This window comes from Capricornis sumatraensis, chromosome 21 (genome assembly GCF_032405125.1).
Source record: "Capricornis sumatraensis isolate serow.1 chromosome 21, serow.2, whole genome shotgun sequence".
NCBI classification, from domain to species: Eukaryota; Metazoa; Chordata; class Mammalia; order Artiodactyla; family Bovidae; genus Capricornis; species Capricornis sumatraensis.
Window position 1 is genome coordinate 48,443,544 of NC_091089.1, and position 25,875 is coordinate 48,469,418.

At 42.0% G+C, this 25,875-nt stretch overlaps 1 protein-coding gene across 1 annotated transcript in view; it reads right to left on the minus strand.

The window, feature by feature from the left end:
• PSTPIP2 (proline-serine-threonine phosphatase interacting protein 2) overlaps positions 1-25,875 on the minus strand; it is a 93,582-nt gene that overhangs the window by 40,081 nt on the left and 27,626 nt on the right. The window contains exon 2 of the mRNA XM_068993664.1: positions 11,318-11,418. Coding sequence (XP_068849765.1) covers positions 11,318-11,418 — 101 coding nt within the window. The remainder of the gene's footprint in view (positions 1-11,317; positions 11,419-25,875) is intronic.

The window sequence follows — 25,875 nt, forward strand, 5'->3', positions numbered from 1 at the left end:
TAATTCCTAAAAGACCCTTCCAAAGTTAAAAAGGAGTTTATGAAAATAATTAAGGGGATGGAGACATTAAAATGTTTTAATGATCTATTTCAGCGTCAGTTTCAGACACTTGACAGCCTGTGGTGAAAGGATTAGCACTATTGTGCCTCCATCTCCTCCTCAATAATTTCACATTATTTTTACTTAATTTGCATCTATAACACACACTCTTCTCCAATCATAATTCCCCTAGTTGTTTAGTCTTAACTCTATTAAAATAAATGCGATGCTGACGACCAGTCCTGTTACCATAGCTTTTCCATCCCTAAGATTTGTCTTCTGGTTCATTTCCTGGTTGGCTGGATTTCATCAATTCATGATCTTTTACCAAAATGGCTCAGAAGGGAGGGCATCAGTATTTCCTGAGTTCTTTCATATTTGAGGCCATCTACCTATGGCCTTCATATTTGAGATTATTATTTTTTATTGAAGCACAGATGATCTACCATGTTGTGTCAGTTTCAGGCATACAGCAAAGTGATTTACTTATACATCCACCTATATATTATTTCGCAGATTCTTTTCCATTACAGGTTATTACAAGATACTGAATATAGTTCCCTGTGCTAAATAGGAGGTGACTATTGTTTATCTATTCTATAAGTAGTAATACATAATTATTAACTTCACACTTCCAATTTATCTTCTTCCCTGCCTTTTCCCCCCCTTTCTATTTCAGTAACCTTAACTTTGTTTTCTACATCTGTGAGTCTCTTTCTATCTTGTAAATAGGTTCATTAGTATCACATTTTTTAGACTCCACATGTAAGTGATATCATAGAATATTCGTCTTTCTCTGTCTTACTTCACTTACTGTGATAATCTCTAGGTCCATCCCTGTGGCTGCAAAAGGCATGATTTCATTCTTTTTTATGGCTGAGTGGTATTCTGTTGTGTGTATGTACCATATGTTCTTCATTCATTCATGTGTCAAAGAACATTTAGGTTGCTTCCATGTCTTGGCTATCATAAATTGTGCTGCGATGAACCCTGGGGTGCATGTATCTTTTCAAATTAGAGTTTTCATCTTTTCCGGATATATGCTCAGGAATGGGATTACTGGATCATATAGCATTTTTAGATTTTTAAGGAACCTCCATAGGTCAAGGCTGTATATTGTCACTCTGCTTATTTAACTTATATGCACAGTACATCATGAGAAACGCTGGGCTGGAAGAAGCACAAGCTGGAATCAAGATTGCCAGGAGAAATATCAATCACCTCAGATATGCAGATGACACCACCCTTACGGCAGAAGGTGAAGAGGAACTCAAAAGCCTCTTGATGAAAGTGAAAGAGGAGAGTGAAAAAGTTGGCTTAAAGCTCAACATTCAGAAAACGAAGATCATGGCATCCGGTCCCATCACTTCATGGGAAATAGATGGGGAAACAGTGGAAACGGTGTCAGACTTTATCTTTTGGGGCTCCAAAATCACTGCAGATGGTGACTGCAGCCATGAAATTAAAAGACGCTTACTCCTTGGAAGAAAAGTTATGACCAACCTAGATAGCATATTGAAAAGCAGAGACGTTACTTTGCCAACAAAGGTTCATTTAGTCAAGGCTATGGTTTTTCCTGTGGTCATGTATGGATGTGAGAGTTGGACTGTGAAGAAAGCTGAGCACTGAAGAATTGATGCTTTTGAACTGTGGTGTTGGAGAAGACTCTTGAGAGTCCCTTGGACTGCAAGGAGATCCAACCAGTCCATTCTGAAGGAGATCAGCCCTGGGTGTTCATTGGAAGGAACGATGCTAAAGCTGAAACTCCAGTAATTTGGCCACCTCATGAGAAGAGTTGACTCATTGGAAAAGACTCTGATGCTGGGAGGGATTGGGGGCAGGAGGAAGAGGGGACGACAGAGGATGAGATGGCTGGATGGCATCATCAACTCAATGGACATGAGTCTGAGTGAACTCCAGGAGTTGGTGATGGACAGGGAGGCCTGGCGTGCTGCAATTCATGGGGTCATAAAGGGTTGGACACGACTGAGTGACTGAACTGAACTGAACTGAATACAGTTCTTCATAGTACCTGCACCAATTTACATTCCCACCAAGAGTGTGTGAGAATTCCTTTCTCTGCACACTCCAACATTTATTATTTGCAGACTTTTTGATGATGGTGTGGCATTTATATTTAAATATATTGCTGGTGTAATGCATGTTCTAAAACTTTCCCTCAGAACTCTGTTAAACTTGTTCCATTGGCTTCTGTCATTGACGAGAAGACCAAGGCGATCCAGTTTCCCTGCTGTCCATTACTGTTTTGGGAATTTGGCTTGTTTCCTTTCCTAGATACTTGAAGTATTCTTTCATTAACTTAACCTGGATGAGGCTCTTTATGATCCTCTTCAATGAACATTTAGTATTTTTACATGTAGAAAGGAATTAAGGCTATTTTCATTAAAAATATTTATATAGAGTACATATAGTTTATCTTTTCAGAATTATATCCTGAAGATTTCTTGATAATCCTTTGTGGTTTCTAGGAGCAGAATTTACTCAATTCCTTTCTTCTAGCACTAAGGCACCAGGAATCTGAACTCACCTCAGACAACATCTGATCCCCATGGAGAGTCCTAGAATCTGACAGGTATAGTCAGCCCTGTACAACCCTGGATTCTGCAACTGCAGATTCCACATTCGCAGATTCAACCGAGGATGAAAACTATTTGGGGGAAAAATTCCAGAAAGTTTAAAAAAACACTTGAACTTACATTGGATTTACATTAGGTATTATAAGTAACCTAGAGATGATTTCAAGTATCCAGGGGGGTGTACGTAGGTTATATGCAAATAGTACACCATTTTATACAAGACTTGAGCAGCTGTGGATCTTGGGAGGTCCTGGAAAAATCCCCCACAGATACTGAATGATGACAGTAGTGAGTTCCAGCAGGCACAACAGTCTGCTCTTTGAAGAAAACAAGGAGCTTTGATAAAAATGAAACTACAACTTCATCTTCATGAAATCAGGTGAACAATCACAAGATTGAGAAACACTGCAAATGGGAAGCCGTGGAATCCAGGGACCTGCAGCCAATGAAGGAATCACTAGGACTTTGCAAAAATCACACCCAAATAAGTAGGCTTTTATCTAGATCACCCTTCTACCAACTATCAAAAATTTCCCTCTCATCTGCTCATTAATTTGTCATTTACTGAACATCTACTATGTGCCAGGCATCACACTGGGAGAACGTAGAGGTGACCAAAATATGAGGCCTGCCTAGAAGAGCTCATGGGTGAGGGACAGCAGGGAATGTAAACCAGTACTTTCATCTGAATATGAGGTCCACATAACAGGGGCCATAATAAAAACGTACAAAATAATATATACGTAACAGAAGAGAGCTTCCCTTGTGGCTCAGCTGGTAAAGAATCCGCCTGCAATGCGGGAGACCTGGATTCGATCCTTGGGTTGGGAAGATCCCCTGGAGAAAGGGAAAGGCTACTCACCCCAGTATTCTGGCTTGGAAAATTCCCAGGACTGTATAGTCCAACAAAGAGTTGGACACATCTGAGCAACTTTCACTTTCACTTAATTCAGTATGAAGATGACAGGAAGACACAGGAGAAGAAAGACAAGTGATGATAGGAGAGAGTGGAGTTAGAGGCTGCAAACCAAGGATTCATTTAACACAAGAAGCTAAGAAAAAGACACGGTCTCTCTACTAGAGCCTTTATGAGCACATGAGCCTGCAGACCCTGATTTTGGACTTCTTGCCTTGAAAATTAGGAGAGAATAAATTTCCGTTGTCTAAAGCCACCCAATTCATGGTAATTTGCTACAGCAGCCCTAGGAAACTCATACAGTAATAATGGTTTGGCTATAACTTGACCATGAGAAGCTGACATCTAAGGGAACTGGTCACGCCCACCTTGGCAATCTATCATTCTCAAGCCCATCCTAAGAGATGGCTGGCCCATAGTGAGGACCCCAGAAGGAGAGCTGTAATCAAGATAGGTTGACTTCTCCCTGAAAAAGAACAGAGGGAGTATAGGAGCTTGTGGAAAGAGCCCAGAGCCCAAAGCACTGGGGCTAGGATCCATAGTTACAGCTGCTAATTTCACAAAGCGGTTTCACAAGCACGGTTCCCTCCTCCCCACTCAGCATTATGTTGCAACACACAGTTAAGAGGGCTGATCTGACCACCCAGTTCCCAGAGAAATCTCTTTTCAAAGAATATATGCACAACATTCTTAGGAGACCACTAAATAAAGTGGAAAAAAAATTAGATGTGGGGTCAAGAAGTCCTGGCTCTACTATTTACTGCTTTCATAATCTTGGACAAGTCATTTAAGCCCCCACTGAACCTCAGCTTTCTCAGCTGTAAAATGGAGCTGATATATTCTCTATCTACCTTCTAGGCTTAATCTAACAACATTAGTAATGGGTACCTTTCACCCACCACTTACTCTGTACCAGGTACTATACTCAGCTGAAGGAGCTGACAGCACAGATTCCAGGGTCCAACTTTCCTAGGTTTGGAATCAGATCTAACCCTTTATTACCTGTCTGATTTCAGGCAAGTTACCTAACCTCTCTGAATCTCTGTTTCTTCACTTGTAAAATAATGATGATAAAACTTGCTATACAGGGTATTTTGAGAATTAAATGAGATAATATATTTAAATAATGTTGGAGTTTATAACTAATAGTTGTTGTTGTGCAGTCGCTCAGTCATGGCTGACTCTTTGTGACCCAGTGGACTGTAGCCCACGAGGCTCCTCTGTCCATTAGAACTAATACGCCTTCAATAAATGGCGACTATGGATATAATCTCATTGAGTCACATTAGCCACCCTCTGCAGCAGGATTATCCTCATGTTTATTTTTATTCTTTTATTTTTTTAAACGATAAGGACTCTTTAATACTTCACAGAGAAACAAAGGCCTGCTAAATTACTAAATAGTTTCCCTTTGGACACTGCTTCCTTAAATCACTAGGCTGATAGACGCATGCAAATAAATGAAGAGAAACCAGATTCATTGCGACTTTGAAGCTAAAATTTCAAGCATCCGTATAGGCAAATACAGTAAAGCAAAAATAATGGAAAACATATAAGTGACATGAAGATTTAGAGAACATGTGACTGGAAACAGAACATTTTTTTGACCACAGAAGTTAAATAAGCTCTTCAAGATTTACTAGAGAAACACTAAAAATTATTACTCAGGAAGACACAATTCTATTACAACATCATGATTTTATTAAAGCACAGGATTCTGTACAACAAAGGGCCTTAACAGTTGTCTATTCTCAGCCAAACTTCTCTATAAGTTAGTTTCCCTTAATAAAAAACATGTTATACTTTAAATTAGTAATTTAACTGATGAGGAAGTTACCATAATACCTATTTTAATATTGAACAAATCTAACCACCTATTGGACATTAATGTAAAATCCTGACATAGAATTTGATTTAAAACTTCTCAAAATAAATTCATTAAAACAGGTTCCCTGTGAAAGTATGTAAGAGTGAAAGCTAGCATAATGGCAGGTGCAGTCTTTGCATTTTATTAACCATAAAAGATACTTTTCTAAAGAGTCTAATAGAGACATTAACTGTGCAAAAGCTGATGAGATTTACAGTCTTAAATACAAGCACCAACACAGAAAGGATATTGTGTCAGTTCAGTTCAGTTCAGTCGCTCAGTCATGTCCGACTCTTTGCGACCCCATGAATCACAGCATGCCAGGCCTCCCTGTCCATCACCAACTCCTGGAGTTCACTCAGACTCATGTCCATTGAGTTGATGATGCCATCCAGCCATCTCATCCTCGGTCGTCCCCTTCTCCTCCTGCCCCCAATCCCTCCCAGCATCAGAGTCTTTTCCAATGAGTCAACTCTTCTCATGAGGTGGCCAAAGTACTGGAGTTTCAGCTTTAGCATCATTCCTTCCAATGAACACCCAGGGCTGATCTCCTTCAGAATGGACTGGTTGGATCTCCTTGCAGTCCAAGGGACTCTCAAGAGTCTTCTCCAACACCACAGCTCAAAAGCACCAATTCTTCAGCGCTCAGCTTTCTTCACAGTCCAACTTTCATATCCATACATGACCACTGGAAAAACCATAGCCTTGACTAGACAGACCTTTTTTGGCAAAGTAATGTCTCTGCTTTTCAATATGCTATCTAGGTTGGTGATAACTTTCCTTCCAAGGAGTAAACGTCTTAATTTCATGGCTGCAGTCACCATCTGCAGTGATTTTGGAGCCCCAAAAGATAAAGTCTGACACTGTTTCCACTGTTTCCCCATCTATTTCCCATGAAGTGATGGGACCGGATGCCATGATCTTCGTTTTCTGAATGTTGAGCTTTAAGCCAACTTTTTCACTCTCCTCTTTCACTTTCATCAAGAGGCTTTTTAGTTCCTCTTCACTTCTTCCATAAGGGTGGTGTCATCTGCATATCTAAAAGTCCATTAATTCTACACTTAAGAGGACCATTTCTTTATGTAAGCACAATCTCATTTATGAATTACACATGATATGTAGTTTAGGATCCATCTACATTATGCTTGTAACTGCATGCTGCTGCTAAGTCGCTTCAGTCGTGTCCGACTCTGTGTAACCCCATGGACTGCAGCCTACCAGGCTCCTCCATCCATGGGATTTTCCAGGCAAGAGTACTGGAGTGGGTTGCCACTGCCTTCTTCTTATCCTCATTTTTAAATATTTTTGCTGCGCTGGGTCTCCATTGAGGCCCCTGGGCTCTTTGTTGCAGCCTGTGGGGTTTCTCTAGTTGCAGCACACAAGCTTCTCTTGTTGCAGCTCAAGGGTTTCTCACTGAGGTATGCAGGCTTTTTCCGTTGCTGAGCACAGACTCTATCTAGAGCATGCAGGCTCAGGAGTTGTGGCACATGGGTTTAGTTGCCCACAGCATGTGTGATCTTAATTCCTTGAACAGGGATGGAAGAACCCACATCCCCTGCATTGGAAGACAGATTATTAACCACTGGACTGCCGGGGAAGTCCCTATCCTCATTTTTATATTTCTCATTTCCTGGTCATATCAGGAACTCAGTACGTAATGTCTGGCCCCATCGAGGGTTTCAGGGGCAGGAGAGTCCATAAGCTTGGGCTACCAGAGATAAGACAAGCTCATTTTAATTGCCAGCCAGTGGAAGACCTCAGGCTGGAGTGTTATGTAGAATGCTGCCTTTAAAGGAAAAAAAAAGAAGAAGAGGAGAAGGAAATTTGACCTGGACTTTGAAGAATGGAGAGAATCTACTTGGGAGTTGCAGAAAAAAGAGAACATTCTAGGTGGGGAAATATGGAGTAAAGATGGAGAGGCAGAGACATCCAAAACACACTCACTAATAATCTCTCTGGCTGGGACAGATGGAGTGGGTGTCGTGAGTGAGAATACGAAACAGAAGGAAAAGGGAGAGAGAGAAATCTCTGTGCTTAGAACAAGCCCAGCCTCCTGGAAATCACCTGCCCTTCTGCCTGCAGTGGATAAGTCATCAACACAGGGTCTGTGTGAGATGCCTCTGGAGCTCTTCTGGATTCTGTGACTTTCTAGGTTCTCATGGTAAGTTACTTATCCAATCTCATCTCAAAAAGCTGCATTTTCATGCAAAGAAAATGGAAATAATAATACCTTATGCAGTTGACTGTGTCAAAGGAGGCCATTTCACAGGGATTTGTAAACCCCAACTGTAACAAAGATCCTGAGACAAAACTCTGAGAGCAACACACAGCAAGTGCTCAATGTGTGATTTGTTATTTTGTAGCTGTTCAGAGGTTGGTTGTGGTTGTCATCAACTATACCATCACTGATAGAAGATAAGGCAATTTACAATTTACCCGATACATTATTTGTTTCTCTGCTTTGTTACTTATTTGCTGTGTTACAGTAAGTCATCCAGGACTTACTGGGGACTCGTAAACTACAGGGCACACACGGAGACACTGCTTCCAGATTGGCCATACAGATGCAAGAAAGGTAGCATTCCTGCCCACTCCAGAGGAGAGTGTGATGTGCCTCTGTTCTGTCCGTGCACAAACAAGTGTAGACGGATTACTGCAATCCATCTGGTACAACCAAGGACAAGGAGACTTCCTAGCTTCCAAGATGGAGGTTGAAACACAGCATGCAGGGACCCAGTCCTAGTTGCATCTGAGAGAGAGGGAGAGGGAGGTCCCCCAGGGAATGCAGTATTTCTCCCTACCCCTTGCTGCCCCTGGGCAGGTAGAGCTACCTACCAGAAATTCCAGAGAGGTTCATGGTGGGGCTTCAACATTTTGGGGGCATAGAAGGCCACCATCTTAGATATAGGGCATATTTAGTCCCATATCGTAGATATGTTATAAATGTATGTGATTAGTCCTCATGACACTGAGCAAATAACAGTTTCACTTTCACACTTCATGAACAAAATAACAAATGTGCATGCATGCTAAATCGCTTCGGTCGTATCTGACTCTTTGGGACCCTATGGACCCATCAGGCTCCTCTGTCCATGGGGTTCTCCAAGAAAGAATACTGGAGTGGGTTGCCATGCCCTCCTCCAGGGGATCTTCCCAATCCAGGGGTAAAATAATAAATAATACATGACAAACTGCTGTTATCTTTTCCCTGTGTGTGTTTTTTGCTCTAGTCCATATGAATACCAAACATCCCAGGGTTCCACTTGAAATTTATGGCAGCTCAGTAAAGTAATGCTCAAGACCCGAGGAGGGAGTTTCAGCAATATCAGACCACGGCCCAGACTGAGGCCCAGGCCCCCCACACACCCCGCACCTATGACAGCGAAAAAGAAAGGCTGGACCCCCAAAGCTGAAGAGGATGGCACCTCCCCTGCTGAGTTAACCATGAACAGAACACGCGCCCTTGATGGAGCAGTCTCCTTCTGGCAAGCATACCAGCAGGAAAGGAGGCCCAAAGCCAGCAGCCTCCTTGATCAGGGGCCTCAAGCCCCCCACCCAGGGCAGATGTATCCGACACCTTGACCTGATGCCAGCAGATTCTGCCCTCAGACCGGAGGATACAGGGCTGGCTTCTTTTGCTATGAAACTTCTGAAGAAAGATGACCATATACTAGAAATACCACATAAATGTTTAATAATTTTTAATTTGCACATGCTTTCTCCTCTTACCCACATATTTCTGTGAAACACTTTAAAAGTGAGATCTTAGTTTTTGAGTTCTGTTTAGACTTGTGATTTTCAAACCGTGGGTCATCATGACCCATTTGTAAACCATAAATCAATTCAATGGATTATGACCAGCAGTTTTTAATTAAATAGAACTGAACAAAATAATAGGATGCTAATGTTTAATCAAACTTTTATTTAATGCATATGTGTACTGGGTGGCACTGTAAAATGTATTTCTTACGGAGTGTGCGTTAGTCACTCAATCGTGTCTGACTCTTTGTGATCCCATGGACTGTAGCCCACCAGGTTCCTCTGTCTGTAGGATTCTGCAGGTAAGAATACTGGAGTGGATTGCCATGCCCTTCCCCAGGGGATCTCCTGACCTAGGGATGGAACCCAAGTCTTCGACATTACAGGCAGATTCTTTACCGTTTAAGCTACCTGGGAATGATTTTTTCTTACTGAGGGGTATAGTCCAAAAAAAAAAAAAAATGCAGACACCACTGATACACATCACCATCCTGGTTGTATCAGGGGATCCTTGACTCGACCTGCCTGGGCAGCAGAAGCTTAGACTAGTAGCCAACACTTCCTTCGTGTATGTGAGGCCAAGTTATTTCACTTCCAGGAGAAAATTTATAAATGCCCTACTGGAGGAGAAATACAAAAGCAAGGGGTCTTCTGCAATCCTTATACCCTGTGCAGTGGGGAATATCTTGTGTGTTTGCTACTTTGTCAGAGCTCTGCTGCAGAAAGGAGGAAGCCCACCCCCAGTGCCTGCCCAGAGAAAGGAAAGTTGTAACTCGGCGTCACCACTTTCTACCAGCTTGGGTAGAAGATGGAGGCTGGTCCCTCAAAGGAGGCACAGTGACCAGCTCCATGGAGCCTGACAGTAGACAGACCTCTCTCTGTCCACCTCTCCTGAGACTCACAGTATGTCAGAACTCAGTTCCCCAGGACCTTTGAAACAGTTTAAGGGGAAGACACCTCGCCATCAGAGCATGGGCAACCAGTGTGAGCTTTGTTACCCTAATGTTCTCCCCTGAAGGAGGGCATGGAAACTGACTCCAGTATTCTTGTCTGGGAAATCCCATGGACAGAGGAGCCCGGTGGGCTATAGTCCATGGGGTCACAAAAGTGCTGGACAGAAGTTAGCTACTAAACAATGTTCTCTTGGGCTTCCCTAGTGGCTCGGCGGCAAAGAATCCGCCAATGCGGGAGACGCAGGTTCGATCCCTGAGTCGGGAAGGTTCCCTGGCAGAGGAAATGGCAACCCACTGTAGTATTCTTGTCTGGGAAATCCAGTGGACAGAGGAGCCTGGTGGGCTACAGTCCATGGGATCGCAAACGGCTAAACAGCAGCAATGTCTTCTTGAGTAGAAAATCAAAGACTTGATTGAAAACATTTTGCTGTCTGCACCTCCAAGTTACAGATCTCTCACTCACTGCCTTACAAACAGAACAGGTTCATCAGTTTGGGTCCTGGTACCAACCCAGATCTTTGACCAAAAATCCCCCTAAACCACTCCTCCATCCAGAATCACTGGGAAATGGAGGATTCCAGATGAATGAGATATTCCACAAACTAACTTAGCCATTAAGTATAGAATGTTTTTAATCTTAAAGGAAAGGAAGAGAAGCGAAGAGGAGGGGAGGGAATCCTCTAAACCATGCCAGATCCCCCCAGACCTCCAAGCCCATCACCATCCAGAGGGACCTGCCCCTGCATCCTTCTCCCTGATCCCCCAGCTCAGTGGTCTCTGAAGCAGGCTCTGTTTCCCTCCACTGTACAGGCAAAGCCTGCAGTCCCCCCGTGATCCTCCACTCATCCAAGCCACCTCGAGTTGAGGGACAGTTTGAGATGCCCCCCTTTTTAACCAGTCCTCCACAATCTCCCCCTCTCCCATGAGGTCCTTCAGTATCACGGGTATCACAGAGCACAGCACTTTGTTACATTTTGTTTGTCATTTCATTCATGAACTTTATCTCTCCCACCAGTTCCTAAGTGCTTCAGGACCAAGATATCCCTTACTTCTTGGGTATCATTCTGTAACGTACAGCGGCGGGCCTTGTAAACCACTGAAAACAAACACAACCCGTAAACTGTCCTTGTCTGTGTGGGAGCGTTCTGCCCACTGCGTCTTCAGAGGAAAAAGTAACGGCATGTACCTTTCTTTTAAAAAGTCTTCAAACTCTTTGCAGTTCTTGCGGCCATTGTTCAGATGCTGGATGATGCTGTCGTAGCCAATGGTGCTGAGGATGTCTGAAGTCTGGTGGGAAAAACAACACTGAGTGAGATGGGGAACCAGGTGATGTCAGCCCCAAGGCCTAAAGCGAGGACGGGGCGGGGGGACCCGGGGAAGCCGGCCATGGGGACTTTTTGAGATGCTTACCTCCAACGCACATGCGACCAAAAAGAACAAAACAGAAGTTCAGAGTTCATGTAGCTGTGGAAGACTTTTTAGAATTATGAAACGATAGGGTCACAAAACAGGAAGGAAGTGACAGAGCATTGAGAGGCACATGGTCGAGGGAGCTGGCTGGCTCGGGGCCCCTCCCTGGGTCCCCACCATGCTCTGATCAGGCCAGGCAGGCAGCAGGAACTGAGCCCCCCTCCAGCCTTCTGCTGAGTGAGCTCCATCCTGCAGTGGGAAACTCACTCACACCACAGGTCCTCGTAACGAGGGCTACACAGCGTTCACTCTGGCCTCCCCCTTGTCTCAGAGCTTCACCCCGACAGCTCTTCCCGCGGCCAAGAAGCCTGGTCTGAGGGTCAAGGGCATCACTGAGCCAGGCCCCAGGAGAGGGAGGAGGGGCTGGCTTTCCACTGTAGCGGGAAGGGAAGACCAGCAGCCAGCAGGCCCCGGATGGCCTGGCCCCAATTTGGGGGAAAGGAATTTTTCTTTCTTTCTTTTTTTTTTTACATTTTAAGCAAGCCATTTCAACTCAGTTTAGTTTCATCACTCAGTCATGTCTGACTCCTTGCGACCCCATGCACTGCAACATGCCAGGCTTCCCTGTCCATTACCAACTCCCGGAACTTGCTCAAACTCCTGTCCATCGAGTAAGCCATTTATTCCCATTTTGTTCTACTATGTGCTCTGAGGTTGGAGGAAGCTGCCTAAGTCTCCCAAAGCAGTAGCCCCGGATGCAGTGTCTTTTAAAAATCAAAGTCTCCTCAGCTCCCCAAACCAACAAACCAGGAGCTCCGAAGAATACCCGCTAAAGCGTCTCCTATTGCAGCTGGCTCTCTGGTTCCTACTCCACAAGGGCATGTAACAGGCGGTCTGATCCAGACTCCAGGCCCTTAGGGAGCTTGGTTAGGTGGTCTCTTGGTGTGTCCTGGGGAGCTTTGAAATGAACCACCTCTAGCCCACCCTCTGTCTGCTGAGGAAAGTACTTCTCTGCCAGTGGGGGGTGGGGGGGTGGGGGGCTCCTGAAGATTCCTCTCTCCTGTCTGCTCAGCCCAGGACACTGGAGAAGCAGAATTTCTCTCTTCCATTCGCTGCAGCTCCTCATGGCCTGGCTGAACAAACAGGGGTCCCGGAGAGACCCAGCAAGGGCAAGGCCTGAGGCTGATTTCAACATGGATTCAGAAACTCAACTGGCCATAACTCACACTGCATTTTTAAAACATGGATTATTGAAAGTATAGTAAATTTTACACATGGACATACAAATCAATCTTAGTTAGAAATACATTTAGTTCTATGGGTTCTGGCTGTTGTTTGAGCATAGATTTAGGCCTTGGGAAGCCTAGAGAAATAGCTTCCACCAAAGCTTCATTTCTCTACCCTCCTTGCTCCACACACACTCTTCTGTCTCAGCAGGGCAGACTTCTGACTGCCCCTGGAGTGCAGTGCTCAATGGCAACTCCAAGACGATGCTTGGTCTTGGTCCAAATCCAGCCCCTCCAGCCCCAGGGTTTCTGGAAGCCTTCCCTGAGTAGCCCTAAGGCTTCTTCCTCTGGGCTCTCAGATTGTCCAGCTCCTGAATCTGCTGTTTGCCACCCCTCCTTGTGAGTAGCCTTGTGGGCCCAACCCCACTCCAAGTGCCTGTAGCTTCTTCTGAGTCTCAGGTCCTACACACACACACACACACACACACACACACACACACACACCAAAAATCTAGCTTAATATTCTGCACACCAAAGGTCTACAGTAACATTCTGTGGGATGAAAATGCCTATTGTGTTCCCAGCCAGATGCACTAGAACAATGAAGACAAAGACTCCTGAGGGAATGAATGGGTGGGTACAAAGGGTCAATGTCAATGTTGATTTGTAGTCAGAAGTGCTTTGGTCTTCCCAGGGAAGTACTCCTGGGTTCTCTGTTTTATGATATTCATTTGGAAAAGGTGGTTTCCTTTTTCTCGATTAAGGGTGCGGACACTCTGAGCTGGGTAGGGAGGGTGGAGCTAGACTAGGATTTCCTGGAAACAAACCAAATCACCAGGCCTCCTGGCCACCAGCCTTAAAATAAAACAGAACTGCTGCTTCAGAGGAGTGACTGGACTCCAGAGGCTCCCAAGAAAGAAAATCTCCAAGAGAAAACAAAGATTGTCCAAGCCCAAGTGCAAAGTGGCAGGAGGCATGCCCTGGAAACTCCTTCCCATGCTCCTCAGAAAGCACTGCTGAGAAGCCCTGACTGGCAGGTGCAGAATAAGAAGGCCAAGGAGAAAAGAAGCGATGTAGTTGCATAAGCAGCAATGAGCACCAGGACTGCTGTCAGAAACGAACGTGCTGAACCCGTAACCTCATATCCTGCCTTCCAGCACCCTGACCTCTCCCCTAGCCCTCCCCATGCGGCTCTCTTCGCATCCTCCAAATGGGCAGTGTACATTTATACCCCAGGACCACTGCACATGACTTTCCTACCATGGGAATGGCATCTCCTCCTCTTCACTTAAATCCCATCTCACTTCAGGGCCAATTCAAATCCCAAGTCTGCTCTGAGGTCCTCCTCAGACAATTTATCCTACTCTCCCTTCTCTCTTTTGAGTACCTGATGTGTTTAATGATGGTTCCTCTTCTTTAGCCCTTATTACATACTATTTTGCATCATTAGTTGATTTTTTAAAAAAATTAGTCAACTTTAAGCATATCTAGATTATACCCAAACTTCATCACCCACAATAGATCCTACATCAATGGCTTAAGAAATGTCTGTTAACTTTATACCAACTACAGACAAGGTAGTTAAAAAGGTTACAAAGATGGAGTCCCTTAGTGTTCATTTGCTGCTGCTGCTGCTGCTGCTGCTAAGACACTTCAGTCATGTCCGACTCTGTGCCACCCCAATGACGGCAGCCCACCAGGCTCCCCCGTCCCTGGGATTCTCCAGGCAAGAACACTGGAGTGGATTGCCAGTTCCTTCTCCAATGCATGAAAGCGTAAAGTGAAAGTGAAGTCGCTCAGTCGTATCCGACTCCTGGCGACCCCATGGACTGCAGCCCACCAGGCTCCTCCGTCCATGGGATTTTCCAGGCAAGAGTACTGGAGTGGGGTACCATTGCCTTCTTTGGGAGTCAGTAAAAAACACACACAAAAAAATGTGTATGCATAAAAAAATTAGAGACTGAGACAAAATATAAGACTACACAGATAAAATATCTTGGAGAAGGAACTGGCAAGCCAGTATTCCTGCCTGGAAAATTCCATGGACACAGGAGCCTGATGGGCTACAGTGCATAATGTCACAAGAAGCGGACACAACTAAGCGACTAAACCAGCACCCCAGAGAAAATATATAATAAATGAGGTGGAAAAGAGAAAACACATTAGGGTCATCAGAAAGGAGAAGATATAAGATTTAAACAGAGTCATTTAAAGTGATTGGGATTCACACAAGAAATCAAAAGATATTTCAAACCAATTGATGATGAAGAAAACAATACATCAAAGTTTATGGGAGGCAGAAAAACAGTGCTTATAGGGAAATTTGTAGCTTCAAAGGTTAATATTAGAAAAGGAAAAAAAAAAGGTTTAAAATTAATGATCTAAACTTTTACTTTGCTGCTGCTGCTAAGTCACTTCAGTCGTGTCCAACTCTGTGCATCCCCATAGACGACAGCCCACCAGGCTCCGCCGTCCCTGGGATTCTCCAGGCAAGAACACTGGAGTGGGATGCCATCGCCTTCTCTGAAACTTTTATTTCACAGAACCACAAAAAGAAGAATAAATTTAAATTTGCAGTAAGTAGAAGGAAGAAAGTTAAAATAATAGAACACAATGAAACAGAAATGGGCAAACAATAAAGCAAATTAGTGAAGCCAAAAGTTAGTCCCTTGAAAAGTTTAATAAAATCAGCAAACCTATATCTGGGTTGATCAAAAAATAAGAGAAACAGAAAGAAAAGAACACAAATTATCAATGTCCTTACTGTGACAAAGGGCATCTACAGAAACCTAGCTAACAACTTAATGGCAAAAGACTGAATACTTTCCTTCTAATAAAGAGGAAATAAGGCAAGAAAAAAAACAAAGAACGTACTTGTTGGAAAGGAAATAGTAAAACTGCCTATATTTTCAGACAACATGATTGTGTACTCAGACAATCTTAAGAAATATACCCCTCAAAATTACTAGAGCTAATACATTAAACAATATTGCAGGGCACAAGATCAATACGCAGAAGTCAATTACATTTCCATATACCAACAGCAAAAAATTTAAACATTAAAGATATAAAATATTCAGAAATTGATGCTTAAAAGGTTTAGTAACATTACGTCTTACTAATGCACACACCATTAGTATGAGATGGGTCACAGATTCAGATGCAAAACCAAAATAAAAAGCTTTGGTTTATAGATACAGGCAAATACCTTTCAAGCCTTGGGGCAGGAAAAGTTTTCCTAGAGAGGACAAAAGCACATACTGGTAAAGAAAAAAACGGAAAAGATGGACTTAATCAACATTGAAAGCCTACATAAAGGAGATTATTAAGAAAAGTAAATGGCAAGCCACATGCTGGAAGAAGATAATCACAGTACATATGTCTGTCAAAGGACTTGTAACCAGTGTATACAAATAACTTCAACAAATTAATAATAAAGATATAAGCAATCCAGTAAAAACTGGGCCTAATACTTAAACTTTATAAACTTTTCATAAAAGATATTCCTTTGACCAAAAAGTTCATGGAAAATTGCTTAACATGACAGGGAAATTCAAATTAAAGTCACAAGGATATCTACTTCATGCCCACTGGAACAGCTGAGATCAAAAAGTCAACGTTGAATGTAGGCAAGGATATTGAACTATCAGAACTCTCATTTCTTCCTGCTGGGAGTGTGAAAATGGTACAGTCATTTTGAAAAATGGCAGTTTCTCAAAAAGCTAAGCATGCACTACTCTATGACCCAAAGTTCTACTCTGAAGCATTTACTCAAGTGAAAGGAAAGTATATGTCACAAAAAGACCTATACAAGAATGTTCACAGACTTTTACTCACAATAGCCCCAAACTGGAAATAACCCAGTGTCTAACAATGGATGGATGATAAACAATGTGTGGTATACTCATACAATGGAATACTACTCAGCAATAAAAAGGAGAGAACTACTGACAGTGAAACAATGTGGATGAATCTCAAAAACATTATGTTAGTGAAAAATGCTGGATACAAACAGTATTTACTGTGTAATCCCATTTATATGAAGTTCTAGGGCAGGCAAGCATTCTAGGATTTACTTCTATGGTAAAAGGAAGTAAGAACAGGGATTGCCTAATTCAGGGGAGAAATTGAAGGTGGACTGGAAGAGACATGAGGGAACTTCCTGGAATGATAGCGATGCATCCAGTCGGGATATTCCCAGACTTCCCCGGTGGTCCAGTGGTTGGGAATCTGCCTGCCAGTGCAGGGGACACCAGTTTGATTCTGGCCCGGGAAGATCCCATATGCCTCGGGACAATCAAGCCCGTCCACCACAACTGCTGAGCTTGTGCACTGCAACTGCTGGAGACCACACACCCCAGCGTCTGTGCGCTGCAGCAAGAGAAGCCACCACAGCGAGAAGCCCACGCACCACAGCTAGAGAACTGGAGAGAGCCCACCTGCAGCAAGGAAGACGCAGAGCAGCCAACAATAAATAACTAAAATCAATAAGGTTAAAAAATTTTAAATTGTTTAAACAATCTTTCCGTGGAGGTGTGAGTGGTACCGGTATGTGCAGTTTTCAAACCTGTTGGCCTGTGCCCTTCATCTTAGGCAAATGACACCTCAAAAACTTAAAAACAAAAATAAAAAGAAAAGAAAAATTGATTAGGAGTCAGAAAATAATGGGAGGGAGGAGGCAGTCACTAGAAGGAACAGAGGAGGGTAAGCCTTAAAAATGGATCTGGTTTTCGAGTCCCAGGTGAGGCAGGGAGATGGAAAAGAAGGAGGGGCAGATTCAAGAACCCAGCAACCTCCCAAAGACCCAGAATATAAGGTTGAAAATGCTCAAATTATAGAGGTAAGTAGCATTCAACTTTTTAAATTTTTTTTATTTTTTGAATTATGAAAGCATGATAATGCATTTACAGGAGATTTGGAAAGGACAGAACAAAGTTACATATAGTTCCGCTATGTGGGTGACTTGCTCAGTCATGTCTGACTCTACGACCCTGTGGACTGAAGCCCGCCAAGCTCCTCTGTCCATGGAAATCTCCAGGCAAAAATACTGGAGTGGGTTGCCATTTCCTTCTCCAGGGGATCTTCCTGACCCAGGGATCAAACTCAGGTCTCCTGCATTGCAGGCAGATGCTTTACCATCTGAGCCACCAAGGAAGCACCAGTTCCACTATATATTACAATTTTTTTCAATTATTTTTAAGTAGATAAATTAAGATTTTTAGTTGGAATTTCAATATCAAACTCTCAAAAATTAATAGAATGAATAGACAGAAATGTAGAAGGATATAATAGACCTGAAAAGCACTATGAACCAATTCCACATAATTAAGATTTATACAAGTTTCACACAACATCAGGGTACAAATTCTATCCAAGTTCCCATAGGCTATAAGCCAGGAGACACTGGAACATATCCAGGGACATAAAACAAGGTGCAAAAATATCATAGTCTAAAGGTACTGAGATCATAGAGTCTGTTCTCTTATAACTGTATAATGATGTTAGCAATCAATATCAAAAGACATTTGAAAATAACCCCCATATTTTCCAGTGCAATGTGACTTTATCCAGAAAGATCTTTGACCTAGCCAGTGAAAGCCTCAAGAAGGTTAAAAGACTGAAAAAATCACAGAGAGTGATTGCAGAGAAGAAAGCATTTAGGTGAGAAATTAATATCAAGGATACTTTAAATGCGTTTGGAAATTAAATGTACACTTTTAAATGTTGAGTATATCTAAGAAGCCATAACAAGGAAAATTAGAAAATATTTGTAACAGAATAAAAATGAGAAGAGAATTTATCAGAATTTGTTGCATGCAGCTAAAGTTGATCAGTGCAACTAAATATAATGTGGAATCCTGAATGAGGTCTGAAACCAAGCAATAGACCACTAGCATAAAATTTTGTGAAATCTGAACAAAATTTGTACTTTAGTTAATAATACAGTATCACATTTTAATTTCCTGTTTTTTATAACATAATTTTTCTTTACATTTTCAGAATTGGGTTAGAAGTTTCAAGCTTCATTCAAAAATTTTTAAAAATCACTAAAATAATAAGCTTTCTAGAATTTTAGCAGTAATATGAGATGCCAGAATAAATGGAACTATATCAAAGTTTTGAGTGAATATAAATTAGAAATCTAGCGTTCTAGTCACACTTAGTCAAATAAGTGGAACCAAAATGTCATAAATTTTTTAGCTAAGCAAAAATTCATGTTTTCTAAACATATATACATATTATACTTACTATACATGTACATATATATATATTATATAACATATATGGGTTTCCTTGGTAGCTCAGATGGCAAAGAATCTGCCTATAATGCAGGAGACTGGGATTTGATCCCTGGGTCCAGAAGATCCCCTGGAGAAGAAAATGCACCCCACTCCAGTACTCTTGCTTGGAGAATTCCATGGACAGAGGAGCCTGGCGGGCTATAGTCCATGGGGTCATAAAGAGTTGGACATGACTGAGTGACTTTCATAGCGCATGCGCACACGTGCGCCCGTGTGTGTGTGTGTGTGGGTGTGTGTGGGGTTCCCAGGCAGTTCAGTTGTAAAGAATCCACCTGCTAATACTGGAGGTGCAAGAGATGCAGGTTCAATCCCTGGGTTGAGAAGATCCCCTGGAGAAGGGAATAGCAATTCACTGTAGTATTCTTGCCTGGAAAATCCCATGGAGAGAGAAGCCTGGTGGACTAGAGTTCGTGGAGTCACAAAGAGTCAGACATGGCTGAGCTCGAGCACATATATGTATACAAAAGCTTTTCTACTACACTTGATAAAAGTTTGAGAAAGAACAACAAAAACAGACAGAAAAATCGGAAAACATAAGCCAAATGAAATGGTGATGATGCTGATTTAGTAGCTAAGTCGTGTCCAACTCTTGCAACTCCATGGACGGTAGTCCACCAGGCTCCTCTGTCTATGGGATTCTCCAGGCAAGAATGCTGGAGTGGGTCGCCATTTCCTTCTCCAGGGGATCTTCCCAATTCAGGAATCAAACCTGGGTCCCTGAACTGTAGGCAGATTCTTTACCGACTGAGCTACAAGGGAAACCCAGATGAAATGGGAGCACTGAATACGAAACAGAAAAAATGAAACAGACTAGATAAAGGTAAAGGATCATCAAATAGTCCAATATTTTTCCAGTTGCTTTTAAATGTGGCTGCTCACCAGAATCACATCCGGAGTTTGGAGAAAAAAACAATACCTGGGCATATATATTTTTCAAAAATATTCCAAGATAATTTTAATGTGCATCTGGATTTTAAAAAGTGGTTACAGGTTTTTCTGTTAAATGGTGGCTTTCAGTTCAGTTCAGTGTCCAACTCTTTGTGACCCCGTGAATTGCAGCATGCCAGGCCTCCCTGTCCATCACCAACTTAGTGATACAGAATTCTATGATTTTCTGTTGACCAATCATGATACAATGGTATTAATGTTAGGGGAAGCACACTGACTGAAACCACCCACCCTGGCCAGGCACCATAGTAATCATTTGCGTGAGTTATTTTATAGTGGAAAGTCCTGGTAAGGAACATGGAAGTAATAAGCCACCACTAACAGGAACAGTTCAGGAAAGGTCAAAAGGAGACACCACATGTCCTGCCACCTCCCAGAATCCTTCTTGCTGGCATCCATCTTGACTGAGCAATGTGTGTACCACCAGGAAGAACCCTGAGTTAGAATGATTGGTCAATGACAACCTGGAAACTAATCCCATCCTCACAAAACCCAAGACTGTGAGCCACATGGCAGAGCAATTCTCCTAGGGTCCCTTACGCTACTGCTCTCCACCTGGGTGCCCCTTCCCAATAAAGTCTCTTGCTTCATCAGCAGGTGTGTCTCCTCAGGCAATTCATTTCTCAGACAAGAGCCCACTCTCAGGCTTTGGAAGGGGTTCCCCTTCCTACAATATTAAAATGAACACTAGTTACATAATGACAACAGTAAAAGATGTTTATCAGTTTTTGCAATTAACAGCCAGACAAAAAATAAAAGATAATGACAATTGCCAGCCATAACAAAAAGTATTCAAGTTTTAATCAATGGATTAGTACTTTAATCATAAAACCACTTCAATTTCTGTAAGACAAAAAATTTGCCAGACAAGTGTGCCATATTCAGGAGATGTGTGAGCTGAAGAATAATTTAAAAAACAGTCTTGCTGCCCAGTGGGCAGTCCAGTCCAGGTTGGGTGTGGGTTCAGAGGAGAAGGAAATCTCCATGGGCTGCCTGATGGAGGGTAAACTCCACTGGCGCCAGCTCCTCAAATCCACCCCTAACACTCAGGTCTGGTCTCAGTGAATCCAGGTATATGATGTACTCCTCCTCTGTGCCCAATCCTAAGGCTCATTCTGCAGGGACCTCTGAGAATTTGTTTCCAGTGATCTTTTTCCACCATGTGGATGCTAGGCAGAAAGACAAGGCAGAGGGGAAGCAAAGGATACCTGCAGCCTCCAAACCATCATCAGAATGACACGCTACCACACAGAGCATCCGCACATTCATTTCTGTGGCTTCTCACATCCCTCTTATCATGATGTCTGCTACACAGGTTCAGTTTCTCTAGATGTGGGCTCCAAGAACCACCTATGCCAGAATCACCGAGGCAGCATGGTAAACAGGCAGACTCCCAGGTCTTACTCCAGACCTGCTGATTCTGATCTGCGGTGGGGAAATCTCACTTTTTATACTCCTCCTGTTGCAGAGAAGAACCAATTGTGACTCCATGTTGGAACTGTTTATTTGACTTGCTTTTCGTTGCTGTTGTTACTATACTCATACATAGTGGCATGCCTCAGAAGACGCTGCCCCTCTGCATGACTATTAAAGTGCCTTTTTTCAGCTCACAGAGAGATAATCTGACCCTGCCCACCTATGAATGGCCGCAAGAAAGAAGAGATTAACACAACCCTTCCCTGATGCTGGCCATTCACAGAGATGTTTTACAAGACTGATGGCCCTTTTTACTTTCTCATTGCCTCAACCTCTCTATTCTACCTTTTGACTTTGGTTCCTCATTGCTTTTCTCTCTGGTTCTATAAAAGAGCCTGGCTTCCAGACCCCCAAAGATGGTTATTTTGAGACATTAGTCTGCCATCTTCTCTGTGTGATGGCTTTCCGAATAAAGTTGTGTTCCCTGCCTCAAGTCCTTGTCTCTCAGATTCACTGGCCTGTTGCGCAGCAAGCAGAGAGAGCTTGGCCTCAGTAACACTCCAAGGACTATAATGCTGCTTGAGAACTGCCGCCACAGAAATTACAAAAGACGGAAGAGCAGTCATGGCTCCTGCCTCAAGGAAAGCAGGATACTTGCACATGAAACTAGAGAATACAGCAGAATGGGGCGGGGAAGAATGTTTTTATCAATAAATGCAAAGGAGAAGAGGCCAGAGAAGACTCTCGTGGTTTGCATTTCTTTTTATAACCTCCAATTTTGTGTAAAAAGTGCAAATTGGCATAATGCCCATTGGAAGCCCAGAAAGCCCCCTAGAATGGGGAGAAGGCACTAACTTTGCATTACACACAAAGGCTGCATTTATTTGAAGACTGGCCTTGGGATGTGTAAATGTGCTATACTTTGCATTAATGGACCACAACATGCTGCATATAAACACAGTGAATCAGGAGCTATTTCCATGTTTACAGCTGAAGAAAACAAGAAACAAGGGAGAGAAGTTCTCCTTATCACTTCCTCCAACCACAGTGAACGATTTTAACTCTCAACTAACACTATTACCAAATCTTCACTATTTATTAAAAGCTATATGGTAACAGAAGACAGGAAAAGACCAAACCCTTCATTTTACCTCTCTCTGCTCTCAACCTCGGTCCTTCTTTTCTATATCTTTTATCAGAAGAGGTAAAGCTAAATGGCTCAAACTCACCTTATCTACAAACATAGATTAAGACTGTTAATTAATATTAATAACTTGGGGTAATATACATCAAATGCTTGCTGTGTTCCAAACAGCACACCAAGTATTTAGCATGGGACATCTTGCTTAATTCTTATAACAATCCTACCGACGTAAGTATAATTAATTATCTTCATTTTACGGGATAAAAAGCAATGGCTCTGTATTCTGAAACTACTCAACCACACAGCTTCTTTTGTTTGAGGATAAGAACCAAATCTAACTTTTTGCCAGTTGGCTTACTTCTCTACAGTTTTAAATGAGACACTCGCAGGCTTTAATGCCACACTTGGGTTTGAGCCCCAGGTTTACCACAAACAAGATATGTGACTTGGAGCTAATAGCTCAACCCCTCCTTACTAGACTATAAAATGAGGATGTTGGAAGGACCAAATGAGATCATGAACTTTGAGTTTGTCAAGTGCTTCATAAACTAAAGGAATTGAGGGAGGCACATCAGATTTTTAAAGGACACATAAACAAAAAAGCATATGTGTTTGAACAAAATGATTTTTTTTCATTGAAAGCAGACAACAGTGAAATAAATGTAGCTGTTAGCTATTCAAAAATAAGTGTGTCGTCATCTGAGAAAGCAACTGGAAAAGTGTCAGGGATATCTCAGCAAAGGATATGGAAACTGCCATTTTCAGCGTCATTTTCCTAAACCTAAAATCAAAGCCACTACACTGGTTATGCCCTTAAGCCTTCTCTTAAGAAGTAATAATGGATTGTGAAGCCAAGAATGAAACCCCACCCCAGTTTCCACACCTGTCTTGTTCTACAAGTTGACAGCATGCTTCCCTTGCCCCCTGTAATCCTCATTTAGACAGCCCAACCTCTGTCTAGCCTGGGTCCACATGATGTTTTTACATGTCTAAGCATTCCTCCTGTCAAGTCATCAGGTCAATTACAAAGGCAACTTCACTCAACTGAAAATATTTTCAGTGAAAGCAAAACCTGAGTAAGTGTACAATGCAAAAACTCTGAATAAGGGGGAAAAAATGACTAGAAGGATGGGCACCCAAAAGTTAAAAGCAATTCTTTTCTTAGCATGCTTCTATATTTTCTACATTTTCTAGAATATACTACACAGATTTTATAATCTGAAGTCTTTCTTCCTACGGGTATACACGTGTACAACTCAGTTGTGTCCTACCCTTTGTGACCCAGGCTCCTCTGTCCACAGGATTTCCCAGGCAAGAATACCAGAGTGGGTTGCCATTTCCTACTCCAGGGGATCTTCCCAACTCAGGGACTGAACTCTCTTCTCTACATTGGTAGGCAGATTCTTTACCACTGCGCCACCTAGGAAGTCCCCTTTCTCCCTACGTCCATCCCTTAAACACGAAGTCTTGTTGAAGTCTTGTTTCTGTCTCATCTATTCCCAGGCCCCACTAAAATAACAAACCATCAACAGCAACAACAAAAAAATAGGAAACGGCCCACTGAGGAGGAAGGTGCACGTTGAAGGAATTTCTATAATACAAAAAGCAGATAGGACTAGATGGGCAGAGGGTAGAAGTCAGAAGTCAGTATTCCAACCTCCACAAAACAGAAGACAGTCCACAAACTTTCCAAGCAGAGTCACTGAAAACCCTAAGCTCAAATCAGCAGGGGTTGAAACTGGAGCAGCCACAGAAATACAGGGAGGGTGACTGTTGGACACCAGGAACTCAGCCAGTGCCCTGCCCCAGAGCAGTTAATTCTGACTTTTGTGCCAAAACCACAGCTGGTGAGAACTCCACCCTGCAGCAGGCTCCTCGCAAGGACACGATGACCAGAACAGCAACAGGCCCCTGTCCCTAGGCACCATCAAAGCTCGCACAGTAAACACTGACAAAAAAAAGAGGCTCAGCGCGGATCTCAAGTTCTGTAAATGCCCTTCACTGTCAGGGTGACACCTTTCCACTCTGTCACTCCAGACAGGGGCAAAAAATCAGAAATTGTCATTATTTTTAGATTATATAATTACTTACTCTGAAAACAAGAGATTATCAAATGAAAAGCTAGGAACTGAATTAAATACTTTTTTAAAAATCAACAGTTTTCTTACATATCAACAATAATCACTTAAAAATGTAGTCTAAAATACAAAATCTTATTCACAATATCAATAAAACCTATAAAATATCTAGGAATAAGGCTTTTTGAAGGAAAACTATAAAACATTACTTAAAAAATTACAAAGATTTCAGAACATCAAGAAATATATCCTAGTCCAAAATGAGTAAGTCCAATATTGGAAAGATTCAAGTCTCCCCATGTAAACCTATAAAGTTAAAATGACTTCAATCAAAATTTTAGTGGAATTTCTTTTTAAATTTCAATTCATTCTAAAACCAAAATAAAAAGAGTAAGTGAATGAAAACAGACCCTAAGATGTTGAAAAGATAAGTGAAGACTTACCCTGCCATATAAAAAACACTGCAAAGTATCCAAAAAAATTTTTAAGTCCATGTTATTTATATTCAGAATTAATGATCAGATACATAAAATACAAACAATAGTCCAAGAATGGCTTTATGTACCTCTGAGGATTGAATATGATAAAGGAAGCATTTACAACCAGAAAGAAAATAATGCCTTGTTCAATAAATATTATTGTAACAATGACTGTTCATTCTGCCAAAAACTAAATATGGAGTCCTTTCTAACATAGCACTCTAAAATAAATATCTGATAAATTAAAGATGTAAACATGGAAATCATAAACACTTAAGAAAATATAGAATGTATATATTTTAAACATATTAAGGTAAGAGTTTTAAACATATCTGAGGTAAGAGTTTCTTTCCTAAGTCTGACTCCAAACATAGAAGAAAAGATTAACAGGCTAGCCTGTTCTGAAAATAGTTTGCCAAAATTGACCCCACTTGAGATAAAAAGCTTAGACAGGCCAATTTCCTTAGAAGAAACAGAGAAAGTGATTAAGGAGCAGAAAAAAGCAATTGATGTTTTCACAGGAGAATGAAACACTTTTTTTCCTTCAGGGAAAAAAAGGTATTCCTTAGGTCCATAAATTGATCAGAAATGAAAGAAAATTTATTAATTCACTTTATAAAACAAGTATAAAATAATACATAAAACCAATAGAGTATAAAAATATAGTTACTAATATCATTTATGAATATTAATCAAGTACTAAATGAAATATTAGCAAAAATAATCCATACCACATTAAGA